General features: G+C 45.1%; 1 protein-coding gene across 1 annotated transcript; it reads left to right on the forward strand.

Annotated features, from left to right (window-relative positions):
* Positions 1-8,014: 8,014 nt before the first annotated feature.
* On the forward strand, positions 8,015-16,586 carry LOC136518390 (uncharacterized). The gene is made up of 3 exons (XM_066512041.1): positions 8,015-8,547; positions 14,973-15,113; positions 16,186-16,586. The coding sequence occupies exons 1-3, from the start codon at positions 8,115-8,117 to the stop codon at positions 16,245-16,247; spliced, it is 636 nt and encodes a 211-aa protein (XP_066368138.1). The 5' UTR covers positions 8,015-8,114; the 3' UTR covers positions 16,248-16,586.
* The last annotated feature ends 1,011 nt before the right edge of the window (positions 16,587-17,597 follow it).

A 17,597-nucleotide genomic window follows, 5' to 3' on the forward strand; every position in this document is an offset into this window, starting at 1 on the left:
ATTCCTATAATCTATTATTACTTTCTGGTTATCTCTCAGATCTAACCTGACTTGTAACCCTACCCCTTGAACTATATAAGGCGAGCAAGGAACCCTCCAAATACACACAATATCATACGATAGCTAATACAAACCAATAGGACCATAGGAGTAGGGTATTACGTCATACTGACGGCCTAAACCTATCTAACTCATGTGTCTCTAGTTTCCTTCTTGTTCTTGATCACATGCTTCTCTGCCGATCAATCTACCTTCGTGGGATACCCCTCGGAGGACTACCGACGATATTCTATCGACAATTAGCGCGCCTAGGTAGGGGATTGCGTGCTGTTTCCTTGTCGAACAAGATGGCTTTTTCTATAGGCTCTTTGTCCCTCCCGTAGCCCGACCAGATCTTCACGGTCGGATCCATCTCATGGATCATCAATGCTGATGGAGTCGGAGAGCTCCTCGAGCCAGGTGTAGATCAATTCTGTGCCGATCACCCTCGCACCTGTGACTACAAATTTGATCTCAGAACCACCTCTGAGGTCACCTTCATCGACGACTCACCGCCCACTTCCTCGCTACTAGAGGAGGCAGATCAACAATGACTGATCTGATCGCATCCATTGATTAGGTTATTCTAAAGCTTACCGATTGCCTCTCCATCATCGAATCGGCTCTAGACACTCTAGTTCAGCACCAACCACCCTCCAATCCAGATCTATTGGGGGCTACTCAGGAAACTCCAGGGGTTATGGCCCTACCCTTTGGGTTCACCAACACCGCCGCCGCTTACCAAGATGCCCTACGGGGTAGATTTGCCGACCAGGTTGGAGATGTCCATCCTCTCGCTGACCAAATCACCGACCAGCCTCCACCAGCCATCAACATGCTCTACGTCGACCGACGCTCTAGAGCAGTCCCTCTAGACCATCCCTGAAGGAGAATCCGAACTTCGAGTCTTAGGGCTCTACGGAGACCATCGCCGAAATGACCACCGAACTACTTCTCCCCCCTCCGTTCTGTGGCAGCGCAATCTTCAACGTAAGCGTCGATAGCCCCCCTCGGAATGGCGAAACTGAGGAAGGAATGCGCCGCTCGTGAGAACTAGAACATCAACTGCGCACAGCGTCGAGCAAACGAGATTGTCCTTGTGAGGGCCGAGCAAGCAGCGTGACTCGCAAGGAAGACCACTCCAACGCAACCTCAATGACGAGTTTGTCCGTGTTGACAGCCATGACGTCTACAAGACCCCAAGCGCCAACCTGGCTGTGGCTGCCAATGAGCTCACCTAGCTCCTGTAGACACCGAAGGTCGCCAAGGTCATCGCAATGCTTAAAGTGGCGCATTGCCAGGTCAATGAGATCCGCCAGGATCAGAGACCTTACTCCATAACCTCGATTCACCGATCAGTCGCCACAAGATCCGATTGCCACCCAAGTCGCTTCACCGACTAGCACCGCGATGACAGGCAACCCCTCTAGGGTGGAGCTAGGGGCAACCGCACTGAACATCACTGCCAACCCGACCAAGAGGTCAACCAAGACGTCCGAGTGCACCTCAACAATCTCTGAGATGCACGACAACATATCGACAAACACCGTTTCGGCTACCATGAAGAAGAAGTACGCCACTGTCACACGTTCCTTGGAGAGTTTGGGATGCCTACACTGTAACACCCCAGGTGTTTGGCTTCCACATTTGCACTGCATTTCATGAACATGAGCATCATGCATCCTTTCGTGAACTTATAGCACATGAAACATTATTTCGAAACATAGCAACGTGTTGTATATTTCATGTGTGTTGTTCTTTATGAAATGTAAAGTGTCCAACACTTAAGTGCAACATGTGCCACTCACTTAGTGAAACAAGACTAGTTAATACTATGCAACAAGATCAGGAAACATGCGAAACATGACTATGAAACATTTGCGACATTTCTTGTGTTTTTCATTGTTTCAGTGTATACCTTGATTGATTCTTGTGTGACCAATGCATGGTGTGGCTAGAAATGCTTGTAAGTAACTTAGTTACACTTAGAATGTCATTAGGAACAATGTTCATGTTGATCATTTTGCCTAATTAGGTTTCCAAGTCTTGGTTGACCAATTTGGACCCCTAGAGCTCCTGTGTTTGACTGTTTTAAAAGTGTAGCTTAGGATGTTTGCATGTCTGAGCAACCTAAAGCAAAGTTGTAGAGGATTATATGTGGAACAAAAGTTATTTGGTGACCAACTCGTGAAAATGTGCACAACATGCCCAAAAAGGTCCCACAAGTCAGCTTTGAAGGTGGATTCAACACTTGAAATTATTTCTAAGTCCTAAGTGTAGTTTCAGTTTCATGACCTCAACTTTGGCTTGATATAACTCGTGATCCATGGAGAGTTGGCTGTTGATTTCTAAATCAAAGTTGTAGCCCTACTATAGCTTTACAACTTTCATGTTCATTGTTTCTTCTAACTCGTCATGGTTTGGGAGATCAACATCGTTGAAGTTCGCCTGTCAGTCGGGACTGTCGAAACTGAAACGAAATTTCAGTCACCTACAGTGGCCGACCGGTTCAGGCTTCGACGGCCGCGTGGAGGCCACACGTCGCCGACGTCCTGCCGAGCCAGGCCACGTCGGGCTGCTGTGCGCCTCATCACGCCCCGCACCCGCCGCTCACTCCCCACGCTCTCATTCGGTCTCCTACCCTCTGCCTCGCCTCCGCGCTCACCCGCAGCAAGTAGCGCAGCGGCCGCCGCAGTGCCGCCATTGCCATTGCCGGCCGGAGCGCACCGCGTCCCTCCTCCATCTTCGCCGTGTTCGCCTCTACGTCCTCCACCACTTAGCCGTGCCATCCGTGCCGTAGGTGAGGGCCTTTGGCCGTTTTTCCGCCGCCGTCGCCATGGCCGTACCTCGCCGGAGCTTGCGCTCATGCGGTCGACCACCACCGGAACCCCCCTCGTCCTCCTTTTCTTCTTGGGTAGCTCCGTTGTGGTCTCGTGAAGCTCGTACCGAGCTCGGGAGGAGCAATGGAGGTTTGCCGTCGCCGGCAGCTCGCACCGGAGCCTCGCCGTGCCGCCATCACCGGCGGCAAGCTCCTTACGCTAGGTCATAGCGATAGCTAGTAGCACCAATCGAACCCCCTCAGCACGGAGATCACGCCGGTGTCCTTGATTTGGCCGGAGACCTCGCCGCCGGCGAGCTACGCCGTCGTCCGCGCATCGCAGCCGCCTCCTCTGCTTTGCTGCCGCTGACCAGTGGGGTCGGCTGACAGCCGGGTCCCACACGTCAGTGGCTGTTGTTCTTAAAGATAGTTCAAATTTTCAGTTTTGAATGCTGATTTGTGATTTTTGTAACTCCTAATTGGTAGATCCAAATTGAGTGATTCCAATTTTGTTAGACTCACAGTTAGGTCTAGTATTTAATAAAAATATATCTTGAGCATGTTATGTAGAAATTTTGGGTGAATTAAATAGGAACTTGAAAAGTGTTTTTGAGTGCATGCAAACTTGTTTAAATCATATCTTGAGTTTCTGTGATCCAAAAATTATGAAATTTTGTGGGTGAGCTAGTCTTATATAGTAGAAGCTCTGGTTAAAAATTGAGAGTCATTGCATGTGTAGTTTTTGAGTTATAGATTTTCCTTTTATCATCAGGGGATTCTTGTGTAAATTTTAGTAATTAATTTATGAATCCAATGGCCATGAAAATTGGTAGGTAGTATCCTAGTACCCTAAGGATGCTAGGAAAAATATGAAATCTGTTGCTTGACACTTTTCACTAAGGTTTCCTAATTATGCCATTTTAAGCCATTATGCCTTATCATTTTTGTGTAGGCTTTTATACTTGCTCAAATGGTGTGAAATTTTTATGGTAGTCTACTTAGAGCATGTAGTGTCTACTGTAATTTTTGTAGAATTAATGGGGTAGTTTTCATATATGTTTACTATTTCCACTAATTAATTAAATAAATTAAGAAAGGTAGTAAAAGAAATGTTTTGGTGATGAACACTTTACTTGCTGGTGTTCTTATGATATGTGTGATGAGATAGTAAAGTTGGTTTTGTCTAATTAAGTGTTTATATCATAAGTTAGTAATTAATTGTTGCATCATGTCCCTCTGGACAGATCTGGGGACTTTAGAAAGCTCCCCATGATAATTTGGTTTTCTGTGAATGAGTAGAATACAAGAGTTGTAGATAAAATAGGTAGCTAGCTCCTGTCAAAATTTGAGGGCAATTGGCCCAGTAGTTTAGAAACTACAGCTGTTTAAAGTTAGGTTCCAGTTTTTGCTTACTCTCTGCCTTGTGAGGATAGACTTCTGTTGATTGATGAATTCAACCTGGTAAAGGTTTGAATCATGCTTTGAGGTCTGAAAATGTTTTGTAGACAATTTTATAAGCTTTCCAGATTGTCTTGTTGCATATCATTTGGATTTATAAATCTCTAGTTATGGCTAGTTTACTGTACCGATACATAGTCTCCATTTGGTAATACAAATGCTTGAGTGTATGCTTGTGCAATGTTCTCATTGATTGTTTAGGGGTTAGCCTAACTTGAGAATATGCTTAGGTGCAGGTGCTAGGTCATTAACGGAAGATGAGCAATTATACCTTAGGTTGTATAAACGTGGTAAGTGAAAGTGATTTGAATAGGGCTTAAGTTGGAATATGCAAACTACAGCGAACATGTGCATTCCCCGAGCATCCCTGACATTCGTTCATGTGCATCCATGATATTTATCTTGCGCATTCATGCAATAGGTGTACCGGAGGGAGTGACGTTGCTGGAGTTCGAGGGAGCCAACCAGGAGGAGGAACCCGAGGTGCAGGAAACCGACGAAGCAGTCGCCGCGGAGGAATTGCCCGAGTGCCCTGACCACCAGCCTTCCTCATTCCTGAAAGGCAAGCCCCGGAGCATATTAAGCCTCCTATGTTTTCACAAATACATTGAGTATCTTTTATTGTTGATGATGCATTAAGTATAGGAATTGGTTGGAACCAATTGCTGCATTATATATCCTTCCTTGTCCAGATATCGCACTGGAATCCTATTTAAGTTCAGGACGGGTTAAATGCTTAGCCATGCTTAGTGCGGTAGAAGTCAGGTGATTTCCTGTCACCTGCGAGATTTAGGATGAGGTGGATCACGGTTGGCTATATTTGCTATCGTGGAAAAGAACCATGTGAATAATGAATTAAGACCGGGCGGGGTCTTGTGTAGGTTTGAACATAGTGACTCCGTCTGAGTCGTTTAAGGACCGATACGCTGTACGTCCTCATGTCATGTTGAACGCAGCCTAACACTTAGCTGGCCGGATAAGTCGTTCCGACCGCGAAGCCTAGTAGCTCGACTCAGGCCGGGGACGCGAGCAGTGGCGACATTCTGGAGGTAGTAAGGATGTGCGGAGAGCCATTGGCATAAGTCCAAGGCGGGTTAGAGTCCCGAACAACCTTGGCAGAGTGGTTCTCTGAAAATGTCGATCTGTTCGGACTCGCGACTCCTGAATCGTACCAAAGGTGACTTGTTTGCGACCCTGACGGGGGAAGCAGGGTTTGTGTTTAGGAATACCCCTCCAGCTGGATAGGAATCGATTCGAATCGCCGTCTCTCCCGGATAGTGAGAACTTGACTGAGCAGCGGCAACGTAGATTCAATTAATTTAACGATATGGTTAAATGGATGATGATAAGGTTGCCAAAATGAATACCTGATATGGTTATTAATGTTTGCACCCTAATAAAATGATTGCTTAGTACAGGTGCTAATATAGATGACAGGTTAATGGCTAAAAAGTCACTGCTAGTACAGGTTAAGAGTTGATCATTATTACTTATGCTTTTCTGCAAAAAGAAAGTGTCAGCCAGCTCCACTACATTAAGCTATGCATAATCCTTGGTGTCAGTTGTTTGGTTTTCGACGGGTAAGTCTAGCTGAGTACATTCCCGTACTCAGGGTTTATTCCCTCTTGTTGCAGATGACCTTCTATATCAGGGGTTCTGCAAGTACTGTCTCCACCCGGCGGGTGATGAGGACTAGATCATGGGCATGATCTCCTCTCTCTTATCTGAATGCTTTTGCGGTCTGTGATCAACCAACCAGTATGTGTATTTGAACTCGGTGTGTGAGTTAAACTATTTGCTTCCGCATGTTTTACAAGACTTGTTTTGTAATAACAATGACTCTGTGATGATGTAATCTGTTTGCGAACATCTGCGAAATGTTGTAACGTACGATATGTTATGTTGGATTACTGTGATCTTGGTTGTATGCAAGTTGGTTTGAAATCCTTCGAGATTTCGGTTGACTACCGGGTTTATATGGGCTCAAGTTCGAGAATTTGATCGTTTCGGCGATTGTTTTTGTACTTGTGCTCTTATAAATTGGTCGGTTCTGTGACAGCTGGTATCAGAGCTAGATTCAACATTAAACATGTCTTACGGCTATTTAAAATAAAAGCTTTTGTTGTTAAAATGGTTTTCAAACTTATAGTTATATATAAGTGTTCAAAAATCAAAATTTTTATGGTATACTGGTGATCACACCCCTTATAGCCCACTTAAGGACTTCTAGGTGGCCTATATATAATTACTAACCGGGGGAATTGATTGTTTCTATTTCGTCGTCCATGCGGCGTGATATTGCATGGATGCCATTCGTTTGAATGGTAATGTATGGATCAATTGCCTCTACGCTAAGGTAAGTGTGAGTTGCGAGAGCATGACCGTCCAACCGTCGGTCTAGGGGAGAGTTAGTTGTGGTTACTGGAGTATTTACATGTTGCATACATGTATATATGAAAGTACTTAATTGTGGGTACATTTCTCGGGTAGTTTGGATACCGAAGTATATATATCGGGGGATGTATATATGGAGAGTATCTTAGTACTACTTGTGTAATTAGCATTATATCTTGTTGGGTTGGGCTGCAATGAAGTTTTTCTGCAGGTACGCTAACAACGCACCGTGTAGATCGACTAGTTACCGCTAATTGAGAGAACGTATGTATGCCACCGTATAGTCCGCTAAAGCTTAAAATTTCTTAGGTTTGTGAAGACGTACGGAACGAGCATGCATCATATTCACTCATGACATTCATATTGCATTACTCCCTCCCTTATAATTGCTTATCCCAAGTTTAAAGTGAAATCTCTCGGCAAGAAGTTTGAAGAAGAGGAATACCAGAAGAAGTCCAAGGTGTCTCCAATGTGGACCGTAATCACTTCGACGAGTAGTTCGTTAGCAAGTCTCACTAGTTAAGCTTTTGCAGTCATACTGGTAAAGTACCTCAATTCGCTCCCTTTGAGATGCGTATCGTAATGGTGAAGTTTAAAACTTGTCATGTTGGAATGCACTGCGTATAGCGCTAGTAATTTACTTGATGATGTGGTGATTGGAGAAGGAATTATTGCCTCTGTTTATTGTATGAAGTTTTCATTCTCGTCAGTAAATACAGTTTGGCACGATTATATTGTTCTCCTCCAATGTGCTGACATCATCAATAATTACTGGTTGCGCATTGTGCAGATGCCTCGTACTCGTTCCACCGGTGCGAGTGATGATGATGATCTTCCGCCACCACCACCCACACCAACGGAACTAATAGCAATGCTTGCGGAAGGACAGCGCACTATGGCTGAGGCCCTCCGTACGATTGCGAATCGTGATGGCCGTGGTCCACGCCAAGGACCGGATCCAAATCAGTACAGTGATTTCAAGGATTTCCTTGACACGAAACCCCCAATCTTCAAGGAGGCTGAGGAGCCTCTACAAGCTGATGAGTGGTTGAACACTCTCGAGCAGAAGTTCCGTCTGCTCCGCTTGACTGAGGTGCTCAAAACTGAGTACGCATCGCACCAACTTCATGGGCCTGCTGGCATTTGGTGGAGTCATCATCGGTCCACTATGCCTGCTAATGCCCAAATCACATGGGATCAGTTCAAGTCTGCTTTCAGGGGAAATTACATTCCTCCTGGTCTTATGGCGATCAAACATACAGAGTTCATGAAGCTGACTCAGGGAAACAAGAGCCTGAACGAATACCTGCAAGCTTTCAACAACCTTGCAAGGTATGCTACCGAGTTTGTGGACACAGATGCCAAGAAGATTGCAAGCTTCAAGCGGGGACTTAGCCCCAAACTGATGAAGACCATGGGAAATTGCAAGTGCGCTCATTTTAATGAGTTTGTGAGCGATGCTTTATCGCAAGAGAACAACAATGCTGTGTATGCTGCTTCAAAAAGTCGTAAGAGGGCCTATGAGGCGGGTGCCTCACAATCTAAGGCTCCCGTCGCACAAAGGGCTCCATTCCGTCCTCCAGCATCAGCCGCCAAGTTTCGCCCACCGCAAAAGAGGAATCCCGTCAAGACTGGGTTTCGCAAGGCATTTACAGTTGCTCTTCCCAAGGGCACTACCAGTCAGGGCAGTTCCAGAGCTCCACCAAGCAACATGCCGTGTTGGAACTGCAACAAGACAGGCCACTGGGCAAGGGAATGCCCTTACCCTAAGAAGAATAATTACCAGGGTGGCCATCAAGGACAAGTGAACCACACTAATATTACTGAGATCCCTTCAGGTGAGGTAGTGACTGCCGGTAAGTTTCTGATTGACCAACACCCCGCAGTTGTACTATTTGATTCAGGTGCTTCGCATTCCTTCATTAGTCCATCATTTGCATCCAAGTTTATGCAGAAAACATATACTGTTGAGGGTGAGGGTTATTGTATAAGGGCTGCTAGTGGTATTATTCCAACCAAGCTGGTAGTTGGGAATGTACAATTTGTGATAGAAGGGCGAAGTTATCAGGTTGATCTGGTAATTTTACCGGGGCTAGGTATCGACGTGATATTGGGAATGAACTGGATGAGCCGTCATGGAGTGCTTATCGATACATCCACTAGGGTAGTTATGCTCAGAGATCCGAGCAATCAGGAGGGTTTTCTAGTACAGTTACCCAAGGATATCAGTCTTTCTTGCACGACCAATGCGGTGCAAGCAAAGTCTCTGGCAGATATCCCTGTCGTGTGTGACTTTCCGGATGTTTTCCCCGATGATTTGCCTGGATTGCCCCCGGATCGAGAAGTAGAATTCAAGATAGAGTTGCTTCCTGGTACAGCTCCCATCTCTAGAAGGCCATATAGAATGCCTCCCAATGAACTAGCTGAACTTAAGACCCAGTTGAATGAACTGCTAAAGAAAGGCCTTATCCGCCCTAGTTCATCTCCGTGGGGGTGCCCAGCCATCTTTGTGAAGAAGAAGGATCAATCTCTACGCATGTGTGTAGATTATAGACCCTTGAATGCAGTTACAATCAAAAATAAGTACCCTCTGCCACGCATAGATATCTTATTTGACCAGTTGTCTAAGGCAAAAGTCTTTTCCAAGATTGATTTGAGATCTGGGTATCATCAAATCAAAATTCGGCCTGAGGATGTTCCAAAAACCGCATTCTCTACAAGATATGGTCTATATGAGTACCTGGTTATGTCTTTTGGATTGACCAATGCCCCCGCACATTTTATGTATCTGATGAATTCAGTGTTTATGCCCGAGTTGGACAAATTTGTGGTGGTATTTATAGATGATATCCTGGTCTATTCTGAGAATGAAGAAGATCATGTTGAACATTTGCGGGTGGTTCTTACTAGATTGCGAGAACACCAGCTGTATGCAAAGTTCAGCAAATGTGAATTTTGGCTTCGTGAGGTACCTTTTCTTGGACACGTGTTGTCCGATGGTGGAATTATGGTTGATCCCACCAAGGTGCAAGAAGTACTGAACTGGAAGGCTCCCATCTCGGTGCACGAGGTTCGGAGTTTTCTGGGGTTGGCTGGCTATTATCGTCGCTTCATCCCGGATTTCTCTAAAATAGCCAAGCCTATGACTCGATTGCTGCAAAAAGACATGAAGTTTGTCTGGACTCCTGAGTGTGACGCGGCTTTCCATACCCTGCGAACTCTTCTAACATCGGCTCCGGTTTTGGCGCAACCGGATATCGAGAAACCTTTTGATGTGTTCTGTGATGCATCAGGTATTGGGTTAGGAGGTGTTCTTATGCAAGAGGGTAGAGTCATCGCTTATACCTCTCGCCAACTTCGGAAGCATGAAGTGAATTATCCAACGCATGACTTGGAACTCGCTGCAGTTGTTCATGCTTTGAAGGCCTGGAGACATTATCTACTTGGCAATGTGTGCAACATCTACACTGATCATAAAAGTCTCAAGTACATCTTCACTCAACCAGAGTTAAATATGCGTCAGAGAAGATGGCTCGAGTTGATCAAGGATTATAACCTTCAAGTGCACTATCACCCTGGCAAGGCAAACGTCGTCGCGGACGCCTTAAGCAGAAAGTCTCATTGCCACTCGTTGATTGAGAGTGATGTCCATTTGTCAAAGCTCCTTCATCCTGCAGTCCTGCACAACATCACTGTCAGTTGTACTCTACAGAGTCGAATTATCGAGCTACAGAAGACAGATGCAGGTGTGTTTCACATCAAGCGCAAGATGAAAGAGCAAGAAACCAAACATTTTCGAGTAGATGAGGAAGGTGTGTTATGGTTCAAGGATAGGTTGGTAGTTCCGAAGGATAGAGAGCTTAGAAATCAAATCATATCCGAAGCTCATTCCTCTAAGCTATCTATTCATCCTGGTAGTAGTAAAATGTATCATGATTTAAAGCCTCGATTTTGGTGGACCAAAATGAAGAAAGAGATAGCCGCTTATGTGGCTAGGTGTGACACTTGTTGTCGGGTCAAGGCAGTACACATGAAAGCTGGATTACTTCAGCCACTCTCTATTCCTGGTTGGAAATGGGAAGAGATAAGTATGGATTTTATAGTTGGACTCCCTACCACTCAGAGGAATTTTAACTCAATTTGGGTGATTGTGGACCGACTGACCAAGTCGGCACACTTCATTCCGGTCCGCATAGACTTTCGTCCAACCGACTATGCGGAGTTGTACTTCAACCAGATAGTCCGACTTCATGGGATCCCTCGTACTATTGTCTCGGATAGAGGACCACAGTTCACTGCTCGCTTTTGGGAGCACTTACATGGATTATTAGGGACTAAGCTCGTAAGAAGTTCTGCCTATCATCCGCAAACCAATGGACAAACTGAACGTGTGAATCAAATCTTAGAAGATATGTTGAGAGCCTGTGTCATCTCAGCGAAGGGATCGTGGGAAAAATGGTTGCCCCTAGCTGAATTCTCCTATAATAATAGTTATCAAGAGAGTATAAAGATGGCACCGTTCGAAGCTTTGTACGGCCGAAAGTGTAGAACCCCGTTAAACTGGGTAGAAGCCGGTGAAAGGAGATATTATGGAATTGATTTTGTTCAAGAAGCCGAAGAACAAGTCCGTACCATCCAAACTCACATGGCCGCAGCTCAAGCTAGGCAGAAAAGTTATGCTGATCGACGTAGAAAACCTATTGAATTCGAAGTTGGAGACTTCGTTTATCTGAAAGTCTCACCTATGAAAAGTGTCCAACGCTTTGGTGTGAAGCGAAAGCTTGCGCCGAGATATGTTGGTCCATTTGAAATCATTGGACAAAGTGGTAAAGTGGCGTACAAGATTCAATTACCTCCTGAGATGAGTGCTATCTTCAATGTCTTTCATGTATCCCAATTGAAGAAATGTCTTCGCGTCCCTAAAGAGAGAGTTCCATTGGGGGATATCGAGTTAAAATCTGATTTGACCTTTGAAGAAAAGCCGGTTCGAGTGATTGACACTCGTGAGCGAGTGACTCGAAGTCGGGTAGTTAAGTTCTTTAAAGTCATGTGGAGCAATCAGGGTAGCGAACGCGATGCAACGTGGGAAAGGGAAGACTATTTGAGGGATGGTTATAAGGAATTCTATCAACAATGGTACGCTTTTCAAATCTCGGGACGAGATTTTTATAAGGGGGGAGGGCTGTAACACCCCAGGTGTTTGGCTTCCACATTTGCACTGCATTTCATGAACATGAGCATCATGCATCCTTTCGTGAACTTATAGCACATGAAACATTATTTCGAAACATAGCAACGTGTTGTATATTTCATGTGTGTTGTTCTTTATGAAATGTAAAGTGTCCAACACTTAAGTGCAACATGTGCCACTCACTTAGTGAAACAAGACTAGTTAATACTATGCAACAAGATCAGGAAACATGCGAAACATGACTATGAAACATTTGCGACATTTCTTGTGTTTTTCATTGTTTCAGTGTATACCTTGATTGATTCTTGTGTGACCAATGCATGGTGTGGCTAGAAATGCTTGTAAGTAACTTAGTTACACTTAGAATGTCATTAGGAACAATGTTCATGTTGATCATTTTGCCTAATTAGGTTTCCAAGTCTTGGTTGACCAATTTGGACCCCTAGAGCTCCTGTGTTTGACTGTTTTAAAAGTGTAGCTTAGGATGTTTGCATGTCTGAGCAACCTAAAGCAAAGTTGTAGAGGATTATATGTGGAACAAAAGTTATTTGGTGACCAACTCGTGAAAATGTGCACAACATGCCCAAAAAGGTCCCACAAGTCAGCTTTGAAGGTGGATTCAACACTTGAAATTATTTCTAAGTCCTAAGTGTAGTTTCAGTTTCATGACCTCAACTTTGGCTTGATATAACTCGTGATCCATGGAGAGTTGGCTGTTGATTTCTAAATCAAAGTTGTAGCCCTACTATAGCTTTACAACTTTCATGTTCATTGTTTCTTCTAACTCGTCATGGTTTGGGAGATCAACATCGTTGAAGTTCGCCTGTCAGTCGGGACTGTCGAAACTGAAACGAAATTTCAGTCACCTACAGTGGCCGACCGGTTCAGGCTTCGACGGCCGCGTGGAGGCCACACGTCGCCGACGTCCTGCCGAGCCAGGCCACGTCGGGCTGCTGTGCGCCTCATCACGCCCCGCACCCGCCGCTCACTCCCCACGCTCTCATTCGGTCTCCTACCCTCTGCCTCGCCTCCGCGCTCACCCGCAGCAAGTAGCGCAGCGGCCGCCGCAGTGCCGCCATTGCCATTGCCGGCCGGAGCGCACCGCGTCCCTCCTCCATCTTCGCCGTGTTCGCCTCTACGTCCTCCACCACTTAGCCGTGCCATCCGTGCCGTAGGTGAGGGCCTTTGGCCGTTTTTCCGCCGCCGTCGCCATGGCCGTACCTCGCCGGAGCTTGCGCTCATGCGGTCGACCACCACCGGAACCCCCCTCGTCCTCCTTTTCTTCTTGGGTAGCTCCGTTGTGGTCTCGTGAAGCTCGTACCGAGCTCGGGAGGAGCAATGGAGGTTTGCCGTCGCCGGCAGCTCGCACCGGAGCCTCGCCGTGCCGCCATCACCGGCGGCAAGCTCCTTACGCTAGGTCATAGCGATAGCTAGTAGCACCAATCGAACCCCCTCAGCACGGAGATCACGCCGGTGTCCTTGATTTGGCCGGAGACCTCGCCGCCGGCGAGCTACGCCGTCGTCCGCGCATCGCAGCCGCCTCCTCTGCTTTGCTGCCGCTGACCAGTGGGGTCGGCTGACAGCCGGGTCCCACACGTCAGTGGCTGTTGTTCTTAAAGATAGTTCAAATTTTCAGTTTTGAATGCTGATTTGTGATTTTTGTAACTCCTAATTGGTAGATCCAAATTGAGTGATTCCAATTTTGTTAGACTCACAGTTAGGTCTAGTATTTAATAAAAATATATCTTGAGCATGTTATGTAGAAATTTTGGGTGAATTAAATAGGAACTTGAAAAGTGTTTTTGAGTGCATGCAAACTTGTTTAAATCATATCTTGAGTTTCTGTGATCCAAAAATTATGAAATTTTGTGGGTGAGCTAGTCTTATATAGTAGAAGCTCTGGTTAAAAATTGAGAGTCATTGCATGTGTAGTTTTTGAGTTATAGATTTTCCTTTTATCATCAGGGGATTCTTGTGTAAATTTTAGTAATTAATTTATGAATCCAATGGCCATGAAAATTGGTAGGTAGTATCCTAGTACCCTAAGGATGCTAGGAAAAATATGAAATCTGTTGCTTGACACTTTTCACTAAGGTTTCCTAATTATGCCATTTTAAGCCATTATGCCTTATCATTTTTGTGTAGGCTTTTATACTTGCTCAAATGGTGTGAAATTTTTATGGTAGTCTACTTAGAGCATGTAGTGTCTACTGTAATTTTTGTAGAATTAATGGGGTAGTTTTCATATATGTTTACTATTTCCACTAATTAATTAAATAAATTAAGAAAGGTAGTAAAAGAAATGTTTTGGTGATGAACACTTTACTTGCTGGTGTTCTTATGATATGTGTGATGAGATAGTAAAGTTGGTTTTGTCTAATTAAGTGTTTATATCATAAGTTAGTAATTAATTGTTGCATCATGTCCCTCTGGACAGATCTGGGGACTTTAGAAAGCTCCCCATGATAATTTGGTTTTCTGTGAATGAGTAGAATACAAGAGTTGTAGATAAAATAGGTAGCTAGCTCCTGTCAAAATTTGAGGGCAATTGGCCCAGTAGTTTAGAAACTACAGCTGTTTAAAGTTAGGTTCCAGTTTTTGCTTACTCTCTGCCTTGTGAGGATAGACTTCTGTTGATTGATGAATTCAACCTGGTAAAGGTTTGAATCATGCTTTGAGGTCTGAAAATGTTTTGTAGACAATTTTATAAGCTTTCCAGATTGTCTTGTTGCATATCATTTGGATTTATAAATCTCTAGTTATGGCTAGTTTACTGTACCGATACATAGTCTCCATTTGGTAATACAAATGCTTGAGTGTATGCTTGTGCAATGTTCTCATTGATTGTTTAGGGGTTAGCCTAACTTGAGAATATGCTTAGGTGCAGGTGCTAGGTCATTAACGGAAGATGAGCAATTATACCTTAGGTTGTATAAACGTGGTAAGTGAAAGTGATTTGAATAGGGCTTAAGTTGGAATATGCAAACTACAGCGAACATGTGCATTCCCCGAGCATCCCTGACATTCGTTCATGTGCATCCATGATATTTATCTTGCGCATTCATGCAATAGGTGTACCGGAGGGAGTGACGTTGCTGGAGTTCGAGGGAGCCAACCAGGAGGAGGAACCCGAGGTGCAGGAAACCGACGAAGCAGTCGCCGCGGAGGAATTGCCCGAGTGCCCTGACCACCAGCCTTCCTCATTCCTGAAAGGCAAGCCCCGGAGCATATTAAGCCTCCTATGTTTTCACAAATACATTGAGTATCTTTTATTGTTGATGATGCATTAAGTATAGGAATTGGTTGGAACCAATTGCTGCATTATATATCCTTCCTTGTCCAGATATCGCACTGGAATCCTATTTAAGTTCAGGACGGGTTAAATGCTTAGCCATGCTTAGTGCGGTAGAAGTCAGGTGATTTCCTGTCACCTGCGAGATTTAGGATGAGGTGGATCACGGTTGGCTATATTTGCTATCGTGGAAAAGAACCATGTGAATAATGAATTAAGACCGGGCGGGGTCTTGTGTAGGTTTGAACATAGTGACTCCGTCTGAGTCGTTTAAGGACCGATACGCTGTACGTCCTCATGTCATGTTGAACGCAGCCTAACACTTAGCTGGCCGGATAAGTCGTTCCGACCGCGAAGCCTAGTAGCTCGACTCAGGCCGGGGACGCGAGCAGTGGCGACATTCTGGAGGTAGTAAGGATGTGCGGAGAGCCATTGGCATAAGTCCAAGGCGGGTTAGAGTCCCGAACAACCTTGGCAGAGTGGTTCTCTGAAAATGTCGATCTGTTCGGACTCGCGACTCCTGAATCGTACCAAAGGTGACTTGTTTGCGACCCTGACGGGGGAAGCAGGGTTTGTGTTTAGGAATACCCCTCCAGCTGGATAGGAATCGATTCGAATCGCCGTCTCTCCCGGATAGTGAGAACTTGACTGAGCAGCGGCAACGTAGATTCAATTAATTTAACGATATGGTTAAATGGATGATGATAAGGTTGCCAAAATGAATACCTGATATGGTTATTAATGTTTGCACCCTAATAAAATGATTGCTTAGTACAGGTGCTAATATAGATGACAGGTTAATGGCTAAAAAGTCACTGCTAGTACAGGTTAAGAGTTGATCATTATTACTTATGCTTTTCTGCAAAAAGAAAGTGTCAGCCAGCTCCACTACATTAAGCTATGCATAATCCTTGGTGTCAGTTGTTTGGTTTTCGACGGGTAAGTCTAGCTGAGTACATTCCCGTACTCAGGGTTTATTCCCTCTTGTTGCAGATGACCTTCTATATCAGGGGTTCTGCAAGTACTGTCTCCACCCGGCGGGTGATGAGGACTAGATCATGGGCATGATCTCCTCTCTCTTATCTGAATGCTTTTGCGGTCTGTGATCAACCAACCAGTATGTGTATTTGAACTCGGTGTGTGAGTTAAACTATTTGCTTCCGCATGTTTTACAAGACTTGTTTTGTAATAACAATGACTCTGTGATGATGTAATCTGTTTGCGAACATCTGCGAAATGTTGTAACGTACGATATGTTATGTTGGATTACTGTGATCTTGGTTGTATGCAAGTTGGTTTGAAATCCTTCGAGATTTCGGTTGACTACCGGGTTTATATGGGCTCAAGTTCGAGAATTTGATCGTTTCGGCGATTGTTTTTGTACTTGTGCTCTTATAAATTGGTCGGTTCTGTGACAAGAGTGCTCAGCTATGTAGGTTATCCTGATGGAATGGAGCCCCGCTACTTCTGGGCGAATGAGCGGTTGGGAGAAGGTCTCTTAGTTACTGTGGAGGCCATTGTTCGTCCCCGAGGTGACGATTCTGAGTGGACCGGCTGGTGTTATGAGTCAACTGGTAGGACTGCTGAAGAAGCAGCTGGCAGGGCAGCCTTTGGAATCTTGAGGGATATCATGGATCGTTTTCCTCAAGAGCTGGCAGCCGCTTTGGTTGGAGTCTTTCCAAGAGGTAACCCATCCACCGACTCATGGCAGCAGGCAAGAGGAAGATCTTTGGAGATTGGTGCAGCAGAAGGGCAGAACAGCGATAACCCTGCCATGAGCGCCATGTTCGCAATGATGAGAGTGTTAGATGGAGTTGAGGGTAGCCTCAGACGTGTGTCTGGTGCACTTGGTCATGCCCACGAGGATCGACGTCAGCTTCAGAGGGAGCACGACGCTGAGATTGAGAGGCTCACTGAAGAGATGACTCGGTTAACTCACCAGTGGAATGTAGCTTGGTCTAGGGAAGATGTCCTGAGAGCTCGACAGTTTGAGCTGGGACAGCAGCTGGCCAATGCGGAAGAATACAATGATAATCTGCATGAAGAAGTTCATCTACTGAACAATCAGCTCCACCCTTATGTCCCACCTAGAGCCGCAGAAATGGATCTAGAAGGGTACGAAGAAGAAGAAGAAGTGGAGCCTGAAGAGGAAGTAGAACCTGAGGAAGGAAATGATTCTGCGTCTGACCTCGATAGTGATCATGATGAGGATTAGATCGCTTCGCATTTAGTGGAAGGACTAATGTATCACCTCTATTTATGTAATGGACATGTAGTTTGAAGTTGGCATTAGTAACCAGACTATCATGTAATGTTAATCGCATGTTTGGACGAACATAAATGCAATTCCAGTTCTTTGTCGGTAATCACGCTTTAAATCTGCATGCGTTATGAGCACGATAAGT

Source organism: Miscanthus floridulus, chromosome 17 (assembly GCF_019320115.1).
Source record: "Miscanthus floridulus cultivar M001 chromosome 17, ASM1932011v1, whole genome shotgun sequence".
In the NCBI taxonomy this organism is placed as follows: domain Eukaryota; kingdom Viridiplantae; phylum Streptophyta; class Magnoliopsida; order Poales; family Poaceae; genus Miscanthus; species Miscanthus floridulus.

Coding starts and splice junctions, on each gene's coding strand:
- LOC136518390 (XM_066512041.1), top strand. CDS start 8,115: ATGAAGACCATGGGAAATTGCAAGTGCGCTCATTTTAATGAGTTTGTG. Junction 8,548..14,972: donor TATTACTGAGATCCCTTCAG/GTGAGGTAGTGA, acceptor TTCATGCAATAG/GTGTACCGGAGGGAGTGACG. Junction 15,114..16,185: donor GCCTTCCTCATTCCTGAAAG/GCAAGCCCCGGA, acceptor CTCTTGTTGCAG/ATGACCTTCTATATCAGGGG.